The sequence below is a fragment of the Nothobranchius furzeri genome, chromosome 9 (genome assembly GCF_043380555.1).
Source record: "Nothobranchius furzeri strain GRZ-AD chromosome 9, NfurGRZ-RIMD1, whole genome shotgun sequence".
NCBI lineage: Eukaryota > Metazoa > Chordata > Actinopteri > Cyprinodontiformes > Nothobranchiidae > Nothobranchius > Nothobranchius furzeri.
Genome location: NC_091749.1, coordinates 41627675 through 41655217, shown reverse-complemented (window position 1 = coordinate 41655217; position 27543 = coordinate 41627675). Strand labels below are relative to the sequence as shown.

The window sequence follows — 27543 nt, the reverse complement described above, 5'->3', positions numbered from 1 at the left end:
AGGCTCATAGTGCATAAAGAAGAGGGGAAGTCTGGAAGTCAACACTTGTAATGATTTTGTTCCAGACAGCAGCTTCTAAACACGTGAGTTCTGGGTTCTGAAAGGCATAATCTGTCCAGTTTGTCAATAGTCTTCTGATTTGAAGATAAAGCTTAAGTGGTATGGGTGCATTTATGGAGGCTTTCAATTAATAAGAAGAGATTTGTTATGAGTTATTTACCGGTTGGGGGAAAATGAGAAAAAAAAGCATAGAAAGATTTTTATTTCTTTATTTTATTTTTTTTACACAAAAGAAAGAAACAAACATCCAAGCATTGAATGTGCTCAGGTTGCAGCTAACCCTCCCTCTAATTCTTTATTAATGGTTGTTTGAAAAACAACAAATTATTGTCAAGCGTGTCAATAAAATAATAAACAATATTCCCCAAACAAGATTTAAATCAGCCAGTCTGAGCTGAGTTGTTCTCTTTGATATGCAGTAGTCACATGTTGAATAAAAATACTCTGCAGGCACAACTTGTGATACATGATACACCGGCATGGCCAAAGTTCAGCCACAAAACCTGTTTTGGTTGTCTCTGTTGTGTCTGGACATCCTGTGAGACGCAGACATATCACTTTTAAAATCTCAGTGGTCTATTTGTGGTGGACGCTTGAATTTTTTCTTTATTTAACACAATTGTTTGATGTGACAAAAAGAGAATGGTAAAGCATCAAATTTAGCAGAGGAGTCGTGCAACATGTTCACTAACTCATTTGTGAGAATGATCATTTTGATTTTATCTCATTTTTATGAGAAAGGTTCTGTTCCTGAAGTTGACAGTAGGGAGCAGCAGAATACTGGCTGGGAATCTGTGAATAGCAGGATTTTTCTGAGGGGAAGTACTTTTCTTCTACATCTAAAAAAATGTTAAATAAAATGTTATTTGAATATTTACTTTATGGCTCCAAAAACAAAATCTGCAGCTGGAGACAGATTAAATCCTTTATTTTAATCAAACTCTTTCTCTCTCTCACACACACACACACACATCGAGGTTTGATCATTGACTGTTAAAGTTCTGCAACTGGAGAGGTTGTTACTTTAGCGTCCTCTAGTGGTTTTTACGAATAATACATGTATCAGACTCGAGCTGCAGTTCTGGCGTTTAATTGAAACACCTTAAAAATATTTAAATCAGGTCAAAGTAATAGACACTTTATTGAATGAATATAACTGTTCCATGTAAAACAACGAGATTCTTAAGGCTTTTCTGTCAGTGAAAAATGCCATGAAGAATTCTCAGCCATAATGGTAGATTACCATAAAGGACTGGTGACTCTCCTCTAAACCCAGCTGGAGAATATATGAATGAAATTCTTCCAGAATCTTATTTTTCATTTTCCAACAGCAGCCGTTTATAGAGCAAGCTTTATGTTTTACTAGCAGTGACTCTGCATTTAGAATGAATATAAAATTATTTGTCACTTTACGAGATGGTAGGACCCAAAATTCAGCACCCAGGATGACACGAGGCAGAGATGATGAATAAGAAAAAATTCTTTATTTTTAAGGAGAACAAAAATAAGTCCAAAGGCTGGGAGTCAAAATCCAGATAATGATCTGGAAAACAAAAACCCTAATAACCAAGATGAGAGACGAGCCTGACAGAGTACAAACAATGGACCGACAAGACAGTGAGACAAGACAGGGCTTAAATACACAGGAAGGATGAGAGAGAGATGAGCTGCAGGTGTGTGGGGTGTGGGAGGAGGACCAGGTGAAGACAATGACTAATCAGGGGAGAAACTAACTTGACCTAAGAATAAAACCTAAAACAAAAGAGCAGGAAACATAACTACAATTCAAAGGATGGAGGGAGAAAAATAATAAACACTGATGGGAAAAAACACACTAAATCATGAAAGGCTGTAACTAAAGGAAATGACTTGAGAAACCTAGAGGGCTGGAGATCTAGGGGCAAATGGGGAAAACAAGAAGACACATGAGGAAGACGCAGACATGACACATGAGGGCGCTAGGACACAGAAGGGAATCTAGAGAGGATGGAGAAACACCAGGAGGCACATGAAGGAAGGGGCAGATGCAGACCATGACATCATTAAATAAGAAAGGATAAACAAGAAAATGGGGGAGGTTCAAAGGTGCATTATGCAGAAATGATGTAGAAATGACATCCTGTGGTAAAATTTGGTTCCTGCAACCACTTTAAACAGCCCTGGAGCTTTTTACCGGACGTCGTCAAATTACAGTTGTCAGCACTGCAGTATTAGCTCGCAGGAGACACGGCAACCCCACACTGTAGGAAGTTTTCATTTTTTTGAGCCAATTTTCCCCTCGTGCAAGAATCTACGATATCGGGGCGAGTTTTGTTCTTAGCATCATGCATACAGGGGGCTATGAGAGGCCATTAACACCACGTGACCAGTTACCGATCAGCACTTGTAAGCTTGCACGAATATCTGGCATGTTTGATATTTTGCTCGTCCCTCATGAGGGTATTGCACTGTTGAAGTGGCGCTGCAAGCAGCTGCGACCCAAAAAGTACATGCATCAACAAAGCTTGCCAGCAATTTCCCTATTAACACACGTCAAACATTTTATTTATACACATTTTTTGCACACAATGACAAGCATTGTCAAGAAAGTGTGTTTATGTCAAATTAACCTGATAAACATTGATTTACTTTCTTTCTTTCTTTCGTCTTTCCCATCCAACCCCCATAAATCCCTGTGTGTCCTCCTACAGCACTCCTGAAGGACAACAGGCGTCAATAACAATGCAACAAAAGTCTGACGTCTTCTGTAAAAACAGCTATTTTTAGCATATTTTTAGGTCCGACACGTTGCTACCAGATGTGCGGTGTGAGCAGTCAGGTCTTTTACCAGAACTGGGTCGTACAGTGTGAGCACGTGACTCGTAAGATTTGCTCTGCGGAGAAGTCGTACAGTTTGAGCTGAAGCTGAATGCTATGAGTGAAAAAGATGCTAAACTGTAGATACGTCCCTCCTTCCTTTGTTTTGAAAGGTGAAAACTGACAATCCCCACAGCCAGCTGGATATGAAATATGTTTCTATGAAATTTTCCTCCCAAAATGACTGAAATGTTAGCCTCTTTTGGGATTTTCTCACTGTAAAATTCTCATTATGTTCCTACATTCTGCATCTTTAAATAAACTTGGGCCTCTAATGTTTTTGCTGGTTATTTTACACAAAACCTTGGAATTTAGAAGAAACTGAGCAAACACAGAAATTGTGAATAATAATTAGTTCAACGATTGTGCCAAGAAAAAAATAGATAAACATGAAAGTTATTAATAGGGACTGGTGGTGCTTGTGCTCTGCAGCCTTGCTTCGGTCAGCGCGCTCCAGGGCAGCTGTGGTTACACTGTGGCTCATCACCAGTGTGTGAAAGCGTGTGTGTGTGTGTGTGTGTGTGTGTGTGTGATGTGAATTACTGTTTGTGTTGAAAGGCACCGGGGGGGGGGGGGGGGGGGGTTCTAGAATGACTCACCTTTTTATGACAAAAACAATTTTTCTGTAAAAAACAAAACCTCTATGCAAACATGTTTAGTTGTTTTTTTTTTAGCAGTGAAGGTTATTGTAAAATAAGAGGAAACATCTGTTCGTGACTTCTCAGACATCACTGCAAGAAAAATCAGTACGCTATCACCATGGAGATAGAAGAAGGCAGCGAATCAGCTCAGCACTTCTTCAGGATGTGAACTTTATTCCTCTTAACCAAACTGTTCAGGAATCCAGCTGAAGCCAGAAAGAGCTTATTTCATAACTATTGGATTGGAAGTTTACCTCAAAATAGCAGCAATATTCCTTTAACTCTGCTCAGAAATGCAGCTGAGGACAAATTCTTCTGAAGTGATCAGAACAACAGCTCATGTGTTTTCTGCTATTGAAACACCAGAAATCAGACTTATTTATTGTTTTTTCTTCGTTTACTCGTAGGATTTTTACCCCGGAAACAAAACTGTGCTACAACTTAAATTTATGCTGTAGCTGCTACGCTGTAGATTACATCCGCCACTGTCTTAGTTAATTATTTGTCACTTCAGCTTTGATGAAAGTTATGTATCACTTTATTATGACATGTTTTAATTTTTGAATTAGAAATGTGTCTTTCAAACATAACTAATATTTAAATAAAAACAAAAAGTTTTACATTTTAAAAATGTGCTGACTGATGTGTGTGAGTGTTTTGCATCTGAGAACACAGAAACCTCACATGCACATAGGCGTCATTTTAACCGGGGACGCCGGGGACATGTCCCTGGCAAAATTTGTGATTGGCAGCTGTGTCCCCCCCCCACTTTCAAAAAAGCCTGCTGATGAGGATTTTTGTTTTACCAGCTCAGATCTTATACCAGGGGTCGGCAACCTGTTCCCATCAAAGAGCCATTATTACCCGTTTCCCACAGTAAAGAAAACACCGCAGTAGCCACGGCGTTGTGGGCGGGGCCTACCCTCAGACAGCAGAGAGCTGCTCACAACCAGGTGACAGCAGCCGGTACCGGTCGCTCACATGGACATCGCACCCGTGGGGGATTCAACACCCTGACTTTTCCAGCTGTTTTGCTCACCTCCACACCAGTCTGGTTTTTTTACGTCGCACTGCACTCTGTCTGCTTCATGTCCTTCTTCCCCTCCCGCTTCTGACAGCCGATGTCGGGTTTCCAGGAGAGCAGGAGAGGGAGGGACGGAAGAGCTCGACTGAATTCATAATTTTACATCTTGACATTAGCTGTACAAAGTCTGAGTTTGATAACGTGAAGAACAACAATTTGCAGAGGTTTATAACAGGTTTTCATTTTTGGGTGGGCCACGTAATTTTGGACAGACCTTAATAAGCAGTGACTTAGTGAAGCAGGCAGGTCACGCTAGAAAATTTTGTTTAAAAATACGTCATGAATGTGTTCCCCCGTCATTTTTAGTTCTAAAATATGAAGTAAAAACTCCCAATTTAATTTTCATTCATTTGTCATTAATATGTAGTCTACACCCGTGCGTTAAGTGGACCATCTTCCAGTAAACGCAAAGCATCCAGCCCATCTCTCCAAATGCGTAAAATGTGCACCACAGCCGTGGTGGTGCGCGCCGCACGCACCATCAGCTACATCAGCCCAGATGTAAGCAGAACAAATAGAATAGAGGATCATTCCGTCTGGATGTGGGTGGAGGTTACATTTTACAGCAGCCTGATCATCATTTAAATAAAACCATCACCTGTCTTCTAGTCCATGCTATCAGCATTATTTTAATTGGTGTGTGTGTGTGTGTGTGTGTGTGTTTTCCACTTCCAACACTGGTCTAACCAACCAGACCAGCGTGTCCAGTAACATATTAATGTTACAATTAAACAGTTTCACTTCATGTAGGCTAGGAACATTTCACCTGCCGTGGCCCGACCGCTTCTGCTCCACATAAACTTTGTGCGTGATCAAATGTCTCTACAGGTGCTTTCTGAGCTGCTATTCTGCCTCAGACTGGATGCGTCATGCGTCATATTAGAGACGGGAAAAAGCGCTGTTCAGCCAAAGTTTCATAATTTCATAAAAAGAACATTTTCCCAAGCTCATCCATGCGCATGTGCGTCGGGGTAATTCTTTCAAAACAGCCAGCATCCTTGAGTTTATCCATCAAAATACAGTCAAATGGAAATATCTGTAACCTGCCATTTAACTGTTTTGCCTTCTTGTGAAGATTGTTGCAAAGAGAAACAACTAAACTTGATTAACCCCAGAGCCACGCGCACTGCGCTGTACGTCGTGACTGTAAATGAGGGGAAATGATTTAATCGGATCCTTTTCTTTTCAACATGGTTTAATGTAAAGTTTCATTCAGTACAAACTTTAGTTACACCAATCTAACTAGACAGAGCCTGGATTTGGATTCTGAACAGTTTAAACATGTTTAAAACGGAGACATGCGTGACGCGTCTAAAATTCGCACCTGCTCCGCTATTATGGAAACAAGGGTTATAACAAGGTGAATAACATCAAATTATTTTAGGCATAGACAACATCTCCCACACTTTTGAAAATCTTGCAACGCGCCTGGTCGCTCGTGTACGTCAAAGTTATCTTTCATAAGAAGATAATCTATAAAACGATTTATATAAAGATGATCCAGAAGTTGTAGCCCGTCTCTGCCGACAATATTTTGATATTTTTCACCCTGTTGGTGGTTTTACTGAGCAGGTGCCACTTTTGTCATACGTTTCTTTTAAAAACATGTTTAGACTGTTCACAAATCCAGGCTCTCAGAACCAGAGCGCATGTGAGAAGGTTCCTCCCACTGAAGCGAGTGTTTTCCAAACCCGGTCTCTCAGACTTGTCACTTAGAAAATGTTCCCTGATGATGAAACTTTGGCTGAATAGTGCTTGTTCCTGTCTCCAATGTGGCGACGCATCCAGGAGCCGTCTGAGGAGAATCCCAGAATCTGACATCCTCCAGCTCAGGAAGCGCATATGATTACGCACAAGCGTGACGCGTCAACCCGGTCTCACAGTAAGACCGGGTCGGAACTGTTCAGGTTTACGCAGATAAACTTTACATTTAGAATTAGCATACAGATGTAAAATTAATGCAGTAAAATATAAAGCTTTTTATTTAAATATCCATTCATTATTTTAAGAGCACAGAGAGCCGCATCAGATGGATGGAAGAGCCGCATGCAGCTACAGAGCCGCCGACCCCTGTGCTAGCCTATATTGTCCCCAGCAATTTTTAAACCCCATTCAAGTGTATGGTTAGTGTCCCCAGCAATTCTGAAAACAAACTGACGCCCTTGCACATGCACCCTTCAAACACAACAACCCAAAGTGCAAAAGGAATTTTGTTAGCTTCTCCAAACAACCTAAAACTATGAGGCTGACACAATGAGACTTTGGACACAAAGAGACGTTGCGTATTGCGAAGATAAAACACACCGTCAGACGGCAAACCAAACATAAACAAAAGTCTTTCCTACAGATGAAGAATGCTGCAGCACAAAGTGCAACGACGATAACCGAGAGCCAAACGCACGAGAAACAGAAGAGCAAATAAGGTGACAGTAAACATGTCATCCCATCTTGCATTTCACTAGCGTAGCACATAAAACACGATCTGTCAGTGGAGTCATTTATGTCCTGACAAGATTTATTCAGGGCTCATCTTATGTGTTTAAACTTTGGTTTTATAGAGGCTATAATCCAAGGGAGGCTGATATTTATAGCAACTTTAAAGTTGTTGGAAAGTTTACTTTTGTTTTTAGGACCTTTCTTTTGTATTGAAAGTAAACGCTTGTTAGATGTTGCTTCGCACTGATACAGGATCTTTTTATACTGAATTCCACTCTCAACTAAATGTGTTTTTCTTCAGTCCTGTCAAGCGCTTAGCCTCCTGAGGATCATGAGTTAACACGTAAAGGCCAGTTGGTTTCTCACATGGAGAACACATTTAAAGATTCTTGTTTGATGGTGAAAACAACAAAAGAAAAGTTTACATGGTAAAGAAAGAACTTTGAAAAAAGCTGATTGTGACTGATAAAAGTTTAATATGCTTTCATTTGAGGGACACACACACATAAAGTGTTGGATGACTCCTTTAAAGCTCCTGCATCTTTTTTCTTCTCTTATCAGCAGCACGTTCGCTCACATCATTCCAGCTGATGCATGTCAGTAATTCAGAACACACCACCACACTTCTTCTGTGTTTTGTCACGCCATCGGCATGCCTTGGTACCTTTGTAAGGATCGGAATATCCTGTCCACATCGACCTGGTTTTACTCTTTTTGCACATCAGCTTTCTGCTCTGCAGGTAAAGCACTGAATGATCAGCCAGGGGGCATCTTCGATCAGCATTGTTGTATGTAACTTTTAAAATGTATCACTTAAACTTGAATGGACATTTAATGTTTCAAGCAAAGTTAATGGAAGTTCCAGTCTGGTGCATATCAATTCAGTTCAGTTAATTTATATAGTATCATCTCAAGACACTTTACAAAACAAACATTCCAATTAAACCTACTTATCAGTGAGTTGAGTTCAGTTCATTATTCCAATTAGTTAAAGATTTCCTATGTAAGGAAACCCAGCAGATTGCATCGAGTCACTGACTTGTGTCAGTGTCTTTACAGCAATCACCATACTATGAAGGCATGTAGCGACAGTGGAGAAGAGTACTCCCCTTCAACAGAGCCAAGCTCATGTGAGCATCCATTGGTTGTGACTCACTGGGGATTTGAGAAGAGAAGAGACACAAAAAATAAACAGATGAAATAGTAGTAGTAGATTTTATGTTAAAGAAAGTAAACAGTTAATATAAGGAGAGGGGGAATGTTCAATGCCCATTCTTCTAAGACTATAAATGTCTTGAATTGCAAACAACAATCAATCAATCTTGACCAGCAACATGACCTCCTTGTAAGAAATGCTTCAGGCTTTCAAGCACTTAGCTTCACTATCTCTGCCACTTCTGCAACTCTAAATATTAGAGATATTTAATGTAAATCCCGTCCAGTCATACCAGAAAGGCTGAAATCTACCCAAAACTGGCAAAATAATACAGTTTTGTGCAACCATATTCAAATTTAAAAGGCTTACAATGAAAAAAAAAGTAGCGCGGCTGAATTCTGTTTTTGTGGGCCATTATGGAGTTCAGATGTTTCACAGGTGTGACCTAATATAAATTGTGTTTGACTATGTCAAAGATTTATAACAGAATACTTAAGAAAATTACTTGAAAAACATGAAAGTGCAAGGGAAGAATATCTGGCATTTTATTGCTGCAGGGCAATGGTGCATTCACGGACAATAAGAACCTTCAAAAACATTCAAAGCACAGATCTCTAAATCTACTGAACACACACACACACAACACACACACACACACACACACACACACACACACACACACACACACACACACACACACACACACACACACACACACACACACGAGTGCGTGATGGGCAGAAGTGTCTGCACAACACTGATGATTTGTATCACATATCTGGCAGAAAAGCCAGTCAATCGGCATCACCCGATTTTTGTAATCCTAAAAGTCAAATTTATTTTTTAGAGTAATATTTGAGTTAAAACAGAGATTTTATCGTACAAGCTGACGATGGATGATGGAAATAATTTTTAAGCCTGAAAGAAAAAGAAAGAAAAAGCCCTGATCCTTGCTGATCATGTTGGTAAACACACAAAGCAAGAAAAGTTTAGATTTAGCAAAGCCATTTGAGTTATGCTGGATGTTTTACTTTTTTATTATAATTTTTTTGGACAAGAATTTCTAAATATATTAATCGTAATTTCTCACCTGAAAAAAAAAAACACCCTTTCAGAAAGCTGTTTGTTTAGTTTTTTACTTCCTTTTTGGATGAATGAAAACGTGTTTAAACCGTTTGTCGCTGATTGTTCACTTGCTCAAACCTTTATCCACTAAAATGACGTCGCAGTTATTTGTGGAGCGGGTGAAGTCCCCTGAGCGCCGGTTCCCCGGTCAGAGGAACGAGACCTGCGGCCAGCCCGTTGCTGGAGACTCAGAACAATCCGTTTTCCTGCTTTCAAAGTTCCCACGGCGCGCGCAGCACCACCCCGCGCCACCGAGCGCGGTTCTGATTGGCCGTTCGCAGCTCATTTGCATTAACGTCAGCAAAGGCTGTAGGTCAATCCGTGCGGGTGCTTTTATTGGATGTGCCGCTGTCAAGCAGCGCTGAAGAATTGGAAGGGCAAACGCCAGAAAAGGCAGAGAAAAGACAAACATCAAATTAGCATTATGTAGCTCGGTTTTGCCTTATCCCTCCGCTCGCGTCAGCCTGAAATAATCCTTCCGTCCCTCGATTTCAGATCTGAAACTTGTGGACACGGAGCGTTTTTTCTCCTCTTTCTATTTTTTAAGATCTTTTTTTTTCCGTCTCCGTGTGTCTCTGAAGCGATTGCATTCTCCAGAGGTGGTACCTCCGCACGTTGCAGTTCAATTGCCTCTACATCTTTTTTTTTTAGATTAATGTTTGTATAAAATTTCCAGAATGAGGGAGAAATCGCGGATCCTGGTAGGACTGTAGCCCAGCTGCTCCCGGGCTTGGACCTCTTATATCAGGCGGATCATCCTCAGCCTGACAGCGGATGCCTGAATGGAGACTGCGAGTCATCTAAGATTTCTCCGCTTCCTAAATTAGTGGATTTGGGCTGATAAATGGAGCGTCCGGTTGGGCTACATGGCCTTGTGTTTCACGGAGGCTGTTTGACATGGGAGCGACTGACCGGAATAACACTCCGCAGTGTGAATATTTCAGCCTGTTGATGATGAACCGCTCAGGACTGGAGTAAAGTATGCTAAGAACCGCTTTCCTGGCCCGTGTCTTCAGCTGAAGTGGCTCCAGCAGATTGTTGAAGGAGGGAAAACACACAAGTCATTATTATTATTATTATTATTATCTTTTTTATTGTTATTATTATTATCTCTGGTGGCTGCGGGATGCAAGAGAATCTCATCGGACGCAGAAAATGGATAAAACTCATGCGTAAGGCTGGCTTTGGGGGACTGCGTGGTTTGCTTTAGGCCTTGATTAGCGGTGAAGTTGAGGAAAAATGGTGATGTGGTACGAGTTGAAAGCGAGAAGAGGAGCCGGAGTGATGGATAAAAGCGTCTGTTGGGATCGGAGCAGCTGAAGGATAACGGAACCCAGATTTTCCAGGACAAGACAGCTGCTTTGATTGAGGAGCTCCAATTAAGTTCATGTGAAAAAAAAGAGGGAGGAAATCAGTTTCCTGGTTGAGGGGTGGGGGTTAGATAGATAATTATTCATGCCTTATGTCAGAGCAAGTGGAGAACCGGCTTTGCTGTGGCCTAGATGATACATCCATATATGCATTTCTAGATCAATAATTGAGGCAAAGGAAGAGTGGACCTTCAGAATACACACAGAGGGCCTCAAAGTAACGCACTTGCGCAAAAAGGAAGGAAAAAAACCAGACTGAAGTGGGTTGAAGCATGGGCTGTGCTTCAAGTATTCATATCTCTGATAGGGTGGTCTACCACAGTGGAAAAGAGTCTGAGGATTCCCACTCACCCCAGCAGACTAACGCCACTCAGCATCAAGGAAATCCTGCCTCTGGACTACCCCTAAAACCCCACAGCTGCAAGGTGAGTCTACCTGTGTGTACTTGTCTTTATATGTTTAAGTGGACACATTTCAACTTTAACCTGTAACGTGTGGATATTTCCACATTGTGGGGACATTTAGCTGGTCCACACATTGGCAAGCACCCTAAAACTTAGTTTTTGAGGTGTGGTGTGAATTAACTTTTAGTTTAGGTTATTGTAGGTCAGAGTTAGGAATAGAAACTCATTGGTTAGGGTTAGGCATAGTGGTCTCTAATATGAGTGGAAGTCAATGGAGGTCAACACAAACATATACATACAAGTGTGTGTGTGTGTGTATGTGTGTGTGTGAACCTCTATTTTAAGACAGGAACCACCATAGACATGAAGAGCAGATGTTGAATGGTCAAACAGTACCTAAACTGACCATTGCTGGACGTTAGAAGGGGAAAAGAGGGTAAATAAAAGTTTGACAGTACAACACAGCAGTCCTTTTGTCTACTATCTACAACCTCAGTCTTTTTCATAAGCCAGTCATTTCACCCTATTTACATTATAAGTAGATTTTATAAGAAATTAGGTTAAAGGAAACCAGCAGGGACGCTGTGGAAGTTGTGGGGTCATCGGCCCTTCACACCAGCTATTGTTTTCTTTGTAGTTTCAGGAGGATGCAAACCATTGTTGCAGCTCTCGGCAGCTCTAAATGTGCATGTTGTGTATAATCGAAGTGATCGTTTAGAACTAAAAAGCTAAGCACAAAGCACTGAAATCTGTCACCGATGCACCTCTGGTTCATGCTTCACCTCTGCTGTCCTTGTGAGATCTCATCACGGCTTCAACTTTGTCTTTCGTTCTTAAAAACAGAAAATGTTTACAAGCATTTGGTCACACAAGCATTAAAAAGAATGATTTATGCTGGGAAACTGGTTTGTTCTGCCTCTGAATGGACATCGTATCACAAAGAGCCTTGTTCGTTTATTTATTTATTTATTTTTGAAAGCGTGATCTTGTGAATTTAGCTGTGTGTGTGAATGTGTGTATTTATTTTTTTCTGACATACTGTGGGCTATTTGAGGGTCTGTGTCAGGCTGAATTTTGTGGCCAAATATCACAGCAGGATGCAGTGAGAAGTTGGTGTGACAGATGCCCGCACATCAAGACGCCCACTGTGCCTCTGATTGAATTAGTACCCTGATTGAGTTACACTAATGGTGCACACATCTTCTTCAGCTGGAAATGGTTAATCCCTGCTCTGTAAAGTTTCATTTTTAACCTCATCGTGCAGGTTTATTTTTTTTTCCAACAAGAGCGCTGAGTTTTATCTCACAGGAAACTACACGGCAGTAAGGCTCTAACTGCTGCTGCTTGTAGTTCTTTTGATTTATTCTCTTAAGTAATCAATAGTGGCCATTGATTGTTGTGGAATTGTTTTCCTGTTTCACATAGATTTAACAAGGCCTTTTGCGACACAATGTCTCAGTAAAAGCACCTTATTAGAAATGGCACTACTTAAAGTGACAGTGTGCAGTTCTTACGTTAATCTCTGGAAATAGTCATTGAAAAGTTGCTAAAAAGGAATAAAATGATGCTCAGTTGTTTGAAAATATTGGAGGCTTTGTAACATGTAACCATAAAATTGAGGTCTAAAATACACCTCTAAGTGTTTTGTGACGCTGTATTAGGCGCCATCATTCCTTCCATGGGAGCCCGCATTTACTGATTTATAACAAACCGTTACAAAAACTTCGCCATTCCTAAACGTCATTGTTCTATACATTTACCTCTTCACTCGTTGCCCGTGATGAAAGGGAGTCTGATGTATTTGTCATTTTGCTGGAGGTTGCGTTCCTAGGGACTTTTGACCCTAACGGTGATCCGTTGGTAAGGTCTTATGGGTTCGACACACGAGAGGGGACATTGCCTCCCCTCCATTCATTTCCAGTCAGACATGTGCGATAATTGCGTCTCCCTCCTACTAAGCGACACGCGTAAAACGTGCATTTTGAAATTTGCCCTCATGCATGTGTCGTGCACAGGCGAGTCAGCGACGCAATCCCAGAAAGTTATGAATTTTCAACTTTTCATCGTTGTCACTCGGACAAAGACCAATCAGCGGAGGTTTTATTGACTGATCAATAAGCGGACAGGATACTTCTCAGTACATCTCCGGACAAACATGAAGTAAAAGTTAATAATACTTGATATTTTGGATTTCCCAGAGCTTTACAAAATTTATACAAAAGAACATAGAGATCTTCACAAAAAGGCAGCGGCATGGGAAATTGTCAGTGAGTTGGTTTATGTTTGTAATATGGGATGAACTCTAGCAAAACCTTTCGAGACCTCATATCTACAACTTTTTCAACTCTGAACCGCTTCAGTAACCCAAAATTCCCTCCAATCTGACAGCCAATCAAACAATGGAAGACTCGCTATTCATCCTGTTGCAGAGTTCGTCGCTGGTTTTTGCCGCTGGCCACTGCCGTACCTTGCCTCCTGTGTGCCAGGTTATCAAAGCTACAGCGAAAAGCTTCCTTGATCGCAGTTGTTTGTCGCCTTCAGTGTGCCGAGGCCATAACATAAACACAAAAATTCAGTTCGCTTGCAATGATTTAGTTATGTACTGCCCCTATCGCCAGGGAAAATACACACTGTCACTTTAATTTATTAGTGAAAATTAATTTGTGGCAGAAAATTGCTAATAAAATATAACATTTCAGATCATAAACATTGATTCTTGTCATATGGATTGGTGTGTTTTTGTTTTAATTGTAAAGCAGGTATTTGGATTTCAGTTGGATTTTTGACATTTTTGTCAGACTAAGTAATAAAGATCTCACATTGGGATTTGGTGATTATAACGGTGAAACATTTAGATTTGTCACATTTTACATTTAAATATGTGGCGATGACTGAAATCCTGAACACCCAATACTGAGGACAGTTGGATCCTTATCGATCAACTATTTTAGACATATATGAAATACTGTAGTTGTTGGTTTTGTGTCAGTCTGAAGCGAACCTTTAACCTCCGAGGGATTATAGTCACATTTACACAGCTGGCAGGATTTGCATCACTGTGCAAGAGTTTAGCACATTGCAAAATTTAATTAAGAAAACATTTAGATGGCTTTATCTCTGCTTGCTTTTTTATTCCTTGGAGAAGAAGAAGACAGAGAAAGGACATGTGCAGGGAACAACAGTGTGAGAATGATTCAATAGAAGTATGGGAGTGTGATGTGAGTCTTTGTCAAGGGTACGTTACCATCTGGGCTGCTCTGGTGATGATGAGGCTCAAGTACAAGGCCTTGTGATAGTGTGTGCTTTTTCTTTGCATGTGTGCCTGTGTGTGTCTGCATTAGGCCAAACAGACAAAGACCTCAGCCAAACACCATTTATCTGGCCTTGACTTTTCCAGTCAGATTGCCCCCTGCCAGGAAATCAAGTAGCACTCCTGCCTAAAGAGTAAATGTAGAAACAGCATTAGTATAAATGGCAGGGGGCAATAAAAGGTGTTATCTAGGTAGGATCTCACTCACTCATTTCACCTTCTGGATTGATAAATTATCTGTATTTTTCTGTTTTAATGTCCTGGTCTCATCTTCACATGGATTTAAACTCCTTTTACATCCACAGACCCTGCTAATAAACCAGCATAGACCAGCATAGCTGGTTATCAGCATATGTTGTGTTTTGGTGCTGGTTTGCTGGTCCACCAGCTAAACCAGCACCAAAACACAACAGATGCTGGTAGCCATCTATGCTGTTTTTATCAGCAGGGAAAATAAGTTTTTGTGGTGTTTAGGATGTTTTGCACATTAAAGACAATTACTTTAGACCGTAGTATTTAGTAAAAGCAATTTTGGCAGCAGCGAAAGCTTCGGGTTCTCCTAGGAACTCACTTTTCCTTTTAAACATTTTAACTTTTGCAGACACCTCTGCCCATCACACACTCCTCTGTGTGTGTGTGTGTGTGTGTGTGTGTGTAAACTCTTTTGCTTACATGAGTATGTTGAATTAGGTAAATGTGACACAAGTGTGCACTGAACAGTTGGAGACAATTTCCTTTGATAATTAAGTAATTTACTACTGAAGAAAAGCAGCTCCTAAAGAGACAGTGATTTGGATTTTATAAAGATAAAAAAAATATGGTAGGCTCCAAGAAAAAAAGCATTTAAGGAAAAGCTAGCAGTAACATAATTTTTTTTCTCCCCCTAAATTGTCATCTGCTATGAAACAGAAAATACTTAAAACTAAGGATGCTCTGATCTGATTTTCCTGAAAATCAGGTGATCAAACCCAAGTTCCGATCCTGTGATTTTCAGGAAACCAGAATTGGGTGGGAAAAATTGGATTTAACCATATAAAACAACAAACATTACTTTTTAAGTTTATCAAATGAAAGACATTTTCAAACAGAATAACAATGGCTTAGTTTTAAATTCAACAAGTTCCTCTTTGTTTCACAGACAACAATGGCGTAAAGCCCCACAAAACCCGGGAATTCACTCACCGTAACATGTAGCTGTTAGCTAACACAGAGCATATTTGTTGACTCTGTAATTTGGATGTATTTTAAAAGGAACAGCAAAGGGAGTGTAATGTGGGATCACTGGGAATTTATCGTGAACAGTCACCTTATCGTGGTGGAGGAGTTTGAGTGCCCTAATGATCCTAGGAGCTATGTTGTCTGGGGCACTTTGTGCCCCTGGTATGGTCTCCCATGACAAATGAGTCTTAGGTGAAGGGTGAGACAAAGAACGGTTCAGAAGATCTTTCATGGACGTAAAAACAAAGAGTCGGAGTACCCGGCCCGGAGAGTTACCGGGGTCCCGCCCTGGAACCAGGCCTGGGGTTGGGGCCCGTGAGTGAGCGAGCGCCTGGTGGCCAGGCTTTCGCCCATGGGGCCCGGCCGGGCCCAGCCTGAACCGGATACATGGACTCATCCAACTGTGGACCCACCACCCGCAGGAGAAACATGAAGGGTCCGATGCATTGTGGATCGGGTGGCAGACCGAGGTGGGAGCCTTGGCAGTCCGATCCCCTGACAAGGAAACTGGTTACTGGGACATGGAACGTCACCTCGCTGGCGGGGAAGGAGCTTGTGGCAGAGGTTGAGTGGTACCGGCTAGATATAGTCGGACTCACCTTGACACATAGCATTGGCTCTGGAACCCAAGTCCTTGAGAGGGGCTGGACACTCTCCTTTGCTGGAGTTGCTCCAGGTGAGAGGCGGAGGGCTGGAGTTGGATTTTTGATAGCCCCAAGACTCTGCCTGTGTGTTGGGGTTTATCCTGGGGGACGAGAGGGTAGCTTCCCTGCGCCTTCGGGTCGGGGAACGGGTCCTGACTGTTGTTTGTGCTTATGCGCCAAATATCAGTTCAGATTAATCACCCTTTTTGGAGTCCCTGGGACGAGTGCTAGATAGTGCTCCATCAGGGGAAGTCCTGCTGGGGGACTTCAATGCTCACGTGGGCAATGACAGCATGACCTGGAGGGGTGTGACTGATCTGAACTCGCGTGGTGTTTCGTTATTGGACTTCTGTGCAAGCCGCAGTTTGGCCATAACGAACACCATGTTCGAACATAAGGATGCCCATCTGTACACTTGGTACCAGGGAAGCCTAGGTCGCAGGTCAATGATAGACTTTGTAGTCATAGCATCTGACCTGCAGCCGTATGTTTTGGACACCCAAGTGAAGAGAGAAACAGAGCTGTCAACTGGTGGTGAGTTGGATCAGATGGCAGGAGAAGATGCTGCGTAGACCTGGCAGACCCAAACACATAGTGAGGGTCTGCTGGGAACGCCTGGCAGAAGAACCTGTCAAGACGATCTTCAACTCCCACCTCCAGCAGAGCTTTGACCACGTCCCGAGAGCAGTGGGGCACATCGACTCCGAGTGGGCCTTGTTCCACTTTATGATTGTTGAGGCGGCTGTTGCTAGCTGTGGTCGCAAGGTGGCCGGTGCCAGTCGTGGTGGCAAACCCTGTACCCGTTGGTGGACACCAGAGGTTCGGGGAGCCGGAAAGGTCTACTCCAAGGTACTGGAGAGGAGGGTCCGATTGATAGTTGAATCTCAGATTGAGGAGGAGCAATGTGGTTTTCGTCCTGACCGTGGAACTGTGGACCAGCTCTATACAATTGCAAGGGTGATGGAGGGGGCATGGGAGTTTGCCCAACCAATCCACATGTGTTTTGTGGATTTGGAGAAGGCTTATGACCATGTACCCAGGGGCATCCTGTGGGGGACGCTCCAGGAGTATGGGGTTGGTGACTTTCTGTTAAGGGCCATTTAGTCCCTTTACCAGAGGAGCGTGAGTTTGGTCCGCATAGCCGGTAGTAAGTCGGACCTGTTCCCGGTGAGGGTTGGACTCCGCCAGGGTTGCCCTTTGTCACTGGTTCTGTTCACAACCTTTATGGACAGAATTTCTAGGTGTAGCCGTGGTGTGGAGTGTGTCGAGTTTGGTGGCAGGAGAATCTCATCTCTGCTTTTTGTGGATGATGTGGTCCTCCTAGCTTCATCCATCTCTGACCTTCAGCTCTTGCTGGGTAGGTTCGCGGCCGAGTGTGAAGCGGCTGGGATGAGGATCAGCACCTCCAAATTTGAGACCATGGTTCTCGACCGGGAAAGGGTGGCTTGCCAACTCCGGGTCGGGAGAGAGGTCCTACCTCAAGTGGAGGAGTTTAAGTATCTCCGGGTCTTGTTCACGAGTGAGGGTAGGGGGGATCGGGAGATCGACAGGCAGATTGGTTCGGCATTTGCAGTGATGCGAACGCTGAGCCAATCTCTCTTGGTGAAGAGGGAGCTGAGCCAGAAAGCCAGGCTCTCGATTTATTGGTCGATCTACGTCCCAATCCTCACCTATGGTCATGAGCTTTGGGTAATGACTGAAAGAACGAGATCGCGAATACAAGCAGCCGAAATGAGTTTCCGCCATAGGGTGGCCGGGCTCAGCCTTAGAGATAGGGTAAGGAGCTCTGACATTCGGGAGGGACTTGGAGTAGAACCGCTGCTCCTCTGGATCGAAAGGAGTCAGTTGAGGTGGTTTGGGCATCTGGTCAGGATGCCTCCTGGACGTCTCCCTGGGGAGGTGTTTTGGGCATGTCCTGCCGTCAGGAGGCCCCCGGGTCGACCCAGGACACGTTGGAGAGGTTACATCTCCAATCTGGTCCGGGAACGCCTTGGGGTCCTGCTAGAGGAACTGTTGGAGGTGGCTGGCGAGAGGAAGGTCTGGAGCTCCCTAGTTGGGATGCTGCCCCCGCGACCCGGACCCGGATAAGCAGAGGAAGACGATGATGAAAAAGGTAGTGCTGTGTTCATCACTATGAATCTGATGCGCCACCTTAAAACAACGTACCCTGCTCAGTTCGCTGCAACAGTTTGGATAAGCCAGCCGACACGGATACATATATGTTCAGAAAAAAAGAAACGGTATGAACTGCAAAAATGCCAAGATAGCAGTATATTTGTCACACTGGGTGAGTGTCTTTGGTTTCAAACGCCGGGTTTTATGGTCTCCTCGAGTCGCGGTAATCTGCTTTCTCTTCCATTACACACGCAACAGCACTACTGGTGTTTTGTAGCAAGGAGTCATGCGGTGTCATCCCTTTAGCTGAAAATGGCCAAACACTGCATCAACGATTTAATATATATTCTTAAGAGTAACATGTTTATCAATGTACTTCCTAAACAAGTGATGTTTTATGGCAAATAATCTAAAGAAATTACATCAATACAGAAAGAAAGATACATTAATTAATAATAATAAAATAATAAAAAAAAAACTAAAGGACAACTCTAGTGTGTTCTCCTTCTTCTTAATGCATTTCTTTGGTATCTGCTGATTCTTAACATCAAAGGACTCTGAATGGGATTGGGAGCAAAAAATGTAATTGGAACATCCCAACACTGCATGTCTATGTATTCAGTAGGGCAGGACAATAATTCAGTAACGATATATATCAATCAATAGACATGTGGTTCAATCAAAAAACAATGGATCAATAAAAACTTCTATAAAAGTTTTCTTGCTCTATTATAGCTTATTGGATAGCCTTTATACTAGTCATTACTACCAAACCAATCAAAAACACATACCCAAGCATCTGTGGCGGCTGGTGAAAAATATTTTTGGTGGGGCTGTGCTATTTTTTTATTTTTAAACAAACTTGTGCTTTCTGAGCTTTGTGCACAACTTCACTATTTCCTGAATTAAGCACAGCTCTTTTATTTCCTGTCTTACATCATTGGACAAACTGATTAATCCAGGTGTGTCTGACTATTGGCACGCTGCCTTGCAGACCAAGGTTGAAAAATACTGCATTAAATTGCACATAAAATAACACGACCATAAATGGTAAATAGGCAATGCAAGAGGCAAGTAACAAAAACATTTTGTTTAATTTCAACATTTGAGTGAATACCAAAAATTATGAGCAGGTCACTGTTACAGTAATGGTAGTAAACACCACTTAGACAAAATGCCAGAAATTTACACTGTTAAATATTTCTGGAGTGTTGTGCCAAGGTCAACTTTATACAAAGATCAAGTGGATGCATTTGTGTGTTTGTGATACCTCATTTGTACAGAAATTTTGCCCTTCTGTCCTTCTGAGTGGCAAAGCTCTCGATTAGCTTTTTATTGAAGTCAGGAATGTTTGTGACAAGCTTGTTTTTTCCATGGAGAGCATGGCAAGAGCATTCAGCCCATCCTGTGTCATGGTGTTCCTCAAGGAAAGTCTTAATCCTCTTTAAAGTAGAAAAGCACCTTTCTGATTCGGCTGTGGTCATGGGTGTGGTGACAAGAATCTTCTTTTGTATGGCTCAGGATGGTGTGAAAAACCTGTCATATGATAAATAAAACACAACAGATAAGTACATAGGAAACACTTTCATAGGAAATAATGTCATCAGTATCCTCTTACAAATGTCATATTTCCCAGTTTTTGTGACAATAAAACATTTCTGATTCTCAATCAGATGTTTTTACATTTGAGGTAAAAACATCTGATTGAGAATCAGAAATGTTTATTGTCCCAAAAGCTGGGAAATTTGTTTACTGCAGCAGAAGTGTAACAAGTAAAATGGAATCAGATTGATGTATGTACAAATTTACATGAAATACACATTTACGTGATTAAATATGTATAATAAGTATGTGTGTTGAAATTAGTTTTTACAGTTATTGCACATTAAACATGTTATTAAACAAATGTCCCGGTTTGTGGGACAACCAAGGATTTCTGATTCTGATTGTCTTGTTCACAGAAATGTAATGTACAGCTTACTTCTGCACCCAGCTGCTGTTGTTCCCTGCATGGCAACGTTAGCTCTGCTGCCTAGCATGGCTAGCTTCACTGTGTTGTTGTCCATGTGTGCCCGGGATGACTCGTGTTTCTTCACCTTCTCAGAAAAATGTTTCATGTCTGTAACTACTGACTCATCCATGCCTTATCTGTCCCAGCCGTTTTGAATAACAAACTCGGAAAGCAAAATAACGCATTAGCGTGATTGTACCCAACTAGCCAAGCCTTCCTGGTGTACCAATTTTGGGAGAAGCCTAGTGTGTACAGTTTACCTCTCTCCTTCTCCTGCTGGCTTATCTTTACGTCGGGCTGATCTGGTCCAAGCTCTTTGACATTAAGTTTTTCCACCATAGTTCTCCTCTCGAACGGATACTGGAGAAGAGACCGAACTGAATTCAGTGGCTGCTGAGATCCGGTATCCATGCTGGTTGTAGGCGCACTGGCGGCGTCCATGTTACATCTGCGTCACGACCAAAAACGACTCTGCCGAGTTCTACCGAACACCAACGAATCCTTTGGCGGTAGCTCCATCGCCCATCATGCTTCTGAAACGTTCTGAAACAACGTCGACGCTGATTGGATACATTCCCATTCCTACCCTTTGATATTCTTGTCAGCAATTGGACAGCTGGTCTCGTCCTGTTTGGGCGATTGAAAAACAGCACACAGCCTCCACACTCGGCAGAGACCGGCAGAGATCGGCAGAGACCGGCAGAGACCAATATAGATATATATATATATATATATATATATATATATATATATATATATGATTTATTTTTGTTACAAAACACACAATTAACTTAGAATATGTGATTATTGTTAATTTTATTTATTTATTTTTTTAAATAAAAATTAAAAACACGGAAAAACTGGGAGGGCGGCGCCCTATCGCCCTCTACTGGCCAGCCGCCACTGCCAAGCATGCTCCTTCACCAAGCCCTCCCCTCTCAAACCTAAACAGATATCACAACACATTCTCACTCCCAGCGATATCAATTTGACTTCAACAAGATGTTGCAGCAAGGAGAGGTGGTGGTGAGAGTTGGTGAAATTGTCCTGAAAAAAGGTGTGGCAATATTTTCATTTTTACAAGTCTGACAAAAAACAAAATAACTTTTCAAATTCAATTCATGATTATTTATATAGCGCCAAATCACGACAAGATTCGTCTCAAGTCACTTCACATAGTGAACATTCTAATACAGGTCAGTTCATTAAGCCAATCAGTAAAAAGTTTCCTATATAAGGAACCCAGCAGATTTACAGCAATCCTCATACTAAGCAAGCATCTGGCTCAGTATAAGCAGCCATCCACCACGACTCGATTGGGGATCGAGAAGACAGAGCAGACACACTCATACACCGGCACACACACAGACACACACACAACATATTTATCGAGTAATGTTTCTATGGTTACATTGTGATTTCTTAGTAAATGTTCTATTTGGTGAGAGATAAACTTTATTGTATTTATCCTAGTGAATCTATAATTAAACGGTTAAACTAGAAGTAGCACATTCAATGTAAAAGAAAGTAAAATGTTACTATCAGGAGAGGGAGCATGTTTAAATGGTTATCAACAGTGTTCAAGCCGATGGCTCCCTCGATGAGGCCACCACAGCTCAGCAGAACATCATTGTAGCTTCTTCTGGGGAGAAAAACACTTAGAGAAAAAATAAAGATAACAGCTGAAACAACGGTGGTTTGCGACAGAGAATCGATAAACTAACAAGTCTGGAAATGCAAACAACTTGTTTTATCATAAAGTAATGGCCTAAGATGGGCAGGGCTGCACTTAAACAATTTTTTAGACATTTTTCATATAGTTTTGAATAATTATTGATATCGATCAATATGATTTTTTTATCTATAAGCTTTTTTTTTAAGTCGTCCAGCCCTAGTATTCAGTCATAGCAAAGAAAATATGAAATGAACCTGCTGCAAAGCAAATAATTAGTTAAAAATGTGATCAAGCTGAAAAAAGTACACTTAATTTATGGGTTTGAGACATCAAGTTAATTTAAATTGAGTGATATTTATATATTTTACGATTGATGTAATTCAGGGTTTGAAGAAAACTTTTTACAGACATCAAACTGATCTCTAAATATCAGAATAATAGAAATAATCAATATTGAATCACTCTTGACTGCAAATTGACTCTAGAAATCACGTTCTACATGTTGATAAGTAACTGCGGGGGTCTTGAGAAAGCAGTAACACATTAGATGACAGCAGTGAGGCCACGCTGCTTAGACACATGCAGCTGCTCACTGGAGCCAAGTGGTTAAGTTTTTGTTTCATAAACTCAGGATTTGGCTTCTCATGCACTGAGGTACTTTTTGGAAAGTTACCAAAAGTCTGTCTTGTGTACGTTGGTGAGGAAAGGATTTTGTCTGACTTGTAACATTAAAAATTGTTTTCTTGTCTATTCTTCTATTCCCATAAAGAAGTAATTGATTTAATTGATATTAAGCGTTACTTTGTCCGCTTTAATTCTAAGGGTCTTGGCCTCGTTTTTTTGTTTTGGCTAGGAAACATCAGATGTCTGGTGGTAGTTCCAAACCTCATTTTCAATATTTACAGAGTGCTACAAAAGTTTTTATATACATTCCCAGTTCAGTGTTTTGACATGCAAACTTCAGTTGCCAGTCTACAAATACTGTATGACTTGATTTTCACCCATTTTCAATTCAATTCAAGTTTATTTATAAGCGCCAAATCATGACAAGAGTCGTCTCAAGGCACTTCACATAGTAAACATTCCAATACAGGTCAGTTCATTAAGCCAATCAGAAAAAAGTTTCCTATATAAGGAACCCAGCAAATTGCATCAAGTCACTGACCATACATACGCTATGACATCTGAGACTTTTGCATCAGCAGGTGTGTGCGCCCTCATGCAATGTTACAAGATCTTTGGTTTTCTGTAGAAACTTGAGCTTTGTTTGGTGAATGATCTCTGCTACTGCCATCTGAAAAAGCTCAGTATCTGTAAAAATGACAGGTTTAGCCATTCATTTGTTTGCTTGTAGCTGATTGATTGTGGAGGCCATCTTGAATTTGATTGACTCCAAATGAAAATCAGTTACATGCGATTAAAAAGATGTGAACCATTTGCTGTAAAAGTAACTTTCACTCTTGATCTAAGTGGGATGCATCTAAGCTTGATTGAATTCTAATTGCTCTGAAAAATGTAGAAAATGGGATTTGACAGTTTTTAAAAGTACTGAAACTGAAAATGTTGTGTCCCTGTTGGTGGAGAGCAGGGGTCCTCAACTAAATGTGTTCAAGGGCCGGGGATTTTTCCCAGCATACACTGTGAAGGCCCAGGTGCTCTTCTAAAACAAAGTTAAATTATTATTGTATCTTTATTTAATAATATTTAAAATGGCTTTGTTTTCCATCTAAACTGTTTTGATTGTAGTTTTAGTTGTGTTTGAAGAATGCAAACACTTATTAATATTTGGAACATGAATTTTGCTTCTAAACTTTAAATGGTAAAATGGTAAATGGCCTGTATTTGATATAGCGCCTTCTAGAGTCCTGGAACCCCCCAAGGCACTTTACAACACAATCAGTCATTCACCCATTCACACACTGGTGGGGATGAGCTACAATGTAGCCACAGCTGCCCTGGGGCGCACTGACAGAGGCGAGGCTGCGGAGCACTGGCGCCACCGGTCCCTCCGACCACCACCAGCAGGCAACGTGGGTTAAGTGTCTTGCCCAAGGACACAACGACAGCGACAGACTGTTTAAAGTTTCCCAATTGTGGGGTGTTAGGGATGTGGCCCGCGGGGCACTAGCTGAGGTTCAATGGTGTAGAGAATTAACTACTGAGTGTAAAATATTATATGAATTATATGTCAAAGTCCAAATTCACAGAGAAACAGTTTTTACTTGTTCTTTTAGAAATATGATCAGCCACACTGAGCTTAACATGCAGGCTAAATGTGAAAATAATCTTTTACTGCATTAGCCACTGATAGAAAACACGGGGACCCTTGGATTAGAAAAGCCAGTGATGGTAGCACTTCATAATGTCAAATTAGCAATTTTGAAGTCACCCATTTTGGCTCTTGACAGGGAAGGCTGTTGTCTATTAAAATCACACTTTGCAATTTGTCTTGTTTTTAGCACCCGCTAGTGTCTGTTTTAGTTCAGTGTCATAAAAACATAGAAACTGCTGTACTTTCGCTGTGCACCTTAATCTAACTGCTGAATTATCTCCTTAGCCTTCATTAGTTTCTACAGGAGCAGTTCATCATTAAATCAACCATCAAATCAGCCGTGTTCACGATCTAAAACCTGCAAGAATCATGTACTAGATGCACATTCTGGCGCTGGCATGTCGACTTGCCACATTGTTATTGACTAACAGAGTTCCTGGTAAAAAATGACCAACACTGAGGAAGGATCCTGAGAGGAAGAATAATGTGACCACAGAGAAATGTAGTGTGTTGGCAAACCCAAACATGCAGGTCAGAGTGTTGGATGATCACAGACAGGCACATTACTCTAGAACAGGGGTCACCAACCTTTGTGAAGCTGAGAGCTACTTCATGGGTACAGAGCAATATGAAGGGCTACCAGGTTGATGTAATTACTGACCTTTGAACTGGAACAGATCAGAGTAAAATTAAACTTCATATATAATGAACATAATTTATTGTTTTCAAAGAAATTTGTAGTTTTTAAATGTATATTAAAGTCAAGTCCCATTAGTCATCATCACTCACTGGTGAAATTCATCTCTGCATTTGACCCATCCTCGTGGGGAGTGGGGAGCATTTGTGATAAAAAAAAATGGCAGCAGATTTTGTTTATTATTGACCTGTGCTATTTGGGGAAAAGGCTTGTTATATAGTTCCTGGGGGCACCATGGTGCCCGTAAGCACCAGGTTGGTGACCCCTGCTGTAGAAGCTACAAGTTGCCAGCCAACAGGACTTGCTGGCAGCGTCAGACGGTTTCCGGGGAGGGGGGGCAATGGGCTGCAAGCTTGCTGATGATTCGATTGTGTGTGAAGATACGAGAAGCTCAGGCAGAGATGAGAAAGCAGGACCAAGTATTTGCCAGTTGAGAGGAGAGCTTATTTGAGTTTTAGGGTGAGTGTATGGTCAGTGACAATGGGATATGATCACGACTAGCTTACAAACATGCACTGCCTAACCAATAAGGTCACCACCAAAAAGGTCACACACTCTATTATTTTGTTGGACCGCCTTTAGCTTTGGTTACAACTCACATTCGCTGTAGAATTGTTTCAACAAGCTTCTGCAACGTCAACAGATGTATTTCCATTCAGTGTTGCGTTAATGTTTTACCAAGATCTTGCATTGGTGATGGTAGAGTCTGACCGCTGCACAAAGCCTTCTCCAGCACAACACAAATATTGTCAATGGGGTTAAGGTCTGGGCTCAGTGGTAGCCAATCCATGTGTGAAAATGATGTCTCATGCTCCCTGAACCACTCTTTCACTATCTGAGCCTGATGAATCTTGGCGTTGTCATCTTGGAATATGCCATCAGGGAAGAACAAATCCCTTGATGGAATAACCTGCTTTAGTATGATCAGGTAGTCAGCTAACCTCATTCTTGGAGCACATACGCTTAGATGGGCACTAGTGAATTCCCTGTCTGATTTCCCTGTCTGATCAAAAGTTCTTGATGTAAACATGTCAGTCAGGATATTCTGGTCTGATACGGTCCGATCAAAATGAAATTTCATTCTGATTGAGAGAGGTGGTTTTGTCCAATTATCAGTCCAGTTGACGTCCATGTACACACCCATTCGGATTGTTGGAGTAAAATAATGCCCACTGCTCATGTGTGCAACTTCAACGTGACATCTTTCCGATTTTTGCAGATGCTCAGGACAAGATGAAAACATGGCGGGAGGTAAATAGATGTACCATACCAGTTTATTTCTATAGCACATTTAAAATACATAGTGGGAGCTGCCCAAAGTGCTGTACAGGCAGGATCCATTAAATCTGAATAAAAGCAAAAACAATGAGGATGAAAAAAATTCTGAACATTAATGACAGATAAAAACATTAAGAAACATATTAAAACAATAAAACGAGTCTCTGTCTAAAAGCCAAGTCTTAAAAGTGGGAACGTGTTTTAAAAACCGCCAAACAAGGAGCCTGGCGAAGTGTAATGGGAAGTGAGTTCCACAGCTTGGGGGGCAGCATAGACAAATGCTTGTTCACCCCTAGATTTGTAGCACATCTGGAGAGTGCAGAGTAGCAAGAGATCAGCGGACCTCAACGTGCGTGTAGGCACATAAAGGGTGAGTAGGTCGTACAGATAAGGGGGTGCCATGTCATGAAGCACTTTAAAAACAAAAGTCAATAACTTAAACTGTACACGGAAGGTGACAGGAAGCCAACGGAGACGTGCCAGGACAGGGGTGATATGGCTACGTCGGTTTGTGTTTGTCAGGAACCTAGCAGCAGTGCTCTGGATGACCTGCAGCCAGTTCAGGGCAGAAACAGCAGTACCTATGGAGTGTGTTTGCTTAGTCCAGGCGAGAGGTGATAAAAGCAAGTGGTCCATAATTGAGGGAAAAAACGTAAGTCAACGAACAAAGCTAGAGAATGAGAAAATGAAATGCGAGGGAAAAGATGTGCGGACCAGACAGAATATAATAGAATAGACTTTATTGGTCCCACAGTGGGGAAATTCAGTCGTTACGACAGCACCAATACTTAAGAGAATAATTTGAAGATAGCGTTTGTTTACAATTTTTTTTCCAGGAAATACAACTCTGTGCACGCTCAACCTATTTAAACTGATTGAATGCTTGGTGCATGTAAACTTACGGCATGATTGGATAATTTCAATTAGTGTCCATGTAAACAGAGATTTGGCATTTCCAATAAACCAAGACTTGAGTCAAATTGGGGAAATTTGGCACATGTAAACGTAGCTACTGTTGCTGAACTACTGTTACTGAACCTAGGCCTGAGCAACTGCAGCAAACCCATATCATAGCACTGCCCCGACAGGCTTGTACAGTATGTTTTTCCACATGGTTGTTTAAGAAATGAAAAGAAACTCATTGCACCAGTTGGGGTTAAATAACTTGTTGCCAACTGAAAGATAATCGCC

The 27543-nt window shown here is 41.6% G+C and overlaps 1 protein-coding gene across 2 annotated transcripts in view; it reads left to right on the top strand.

Annotated features, from left to right (window-relative positions):
• The first annotated feature begins 10778 nt into the window (after positions 1-10778).
• Positions 10779-27543, top strand: part of pde8a (phosphodiesterase 8A) — a 94592-nt gene continuing 77827 nt past the window's right edge. For both annotated transcript variants that reach the window (XM_015953532.3, XM_015953531.3), the window contains exon 1: positions 10779-11153. In XM_015953532.3, coding sequence (XP_015809018.1) covers positions 11001-11153 — 153 coding nt within the window. In that variant the 5' untranslated portion in view covers positions 10779-11000. The remainder of the gene's footprint in view (positions 11154-27543) is intronic.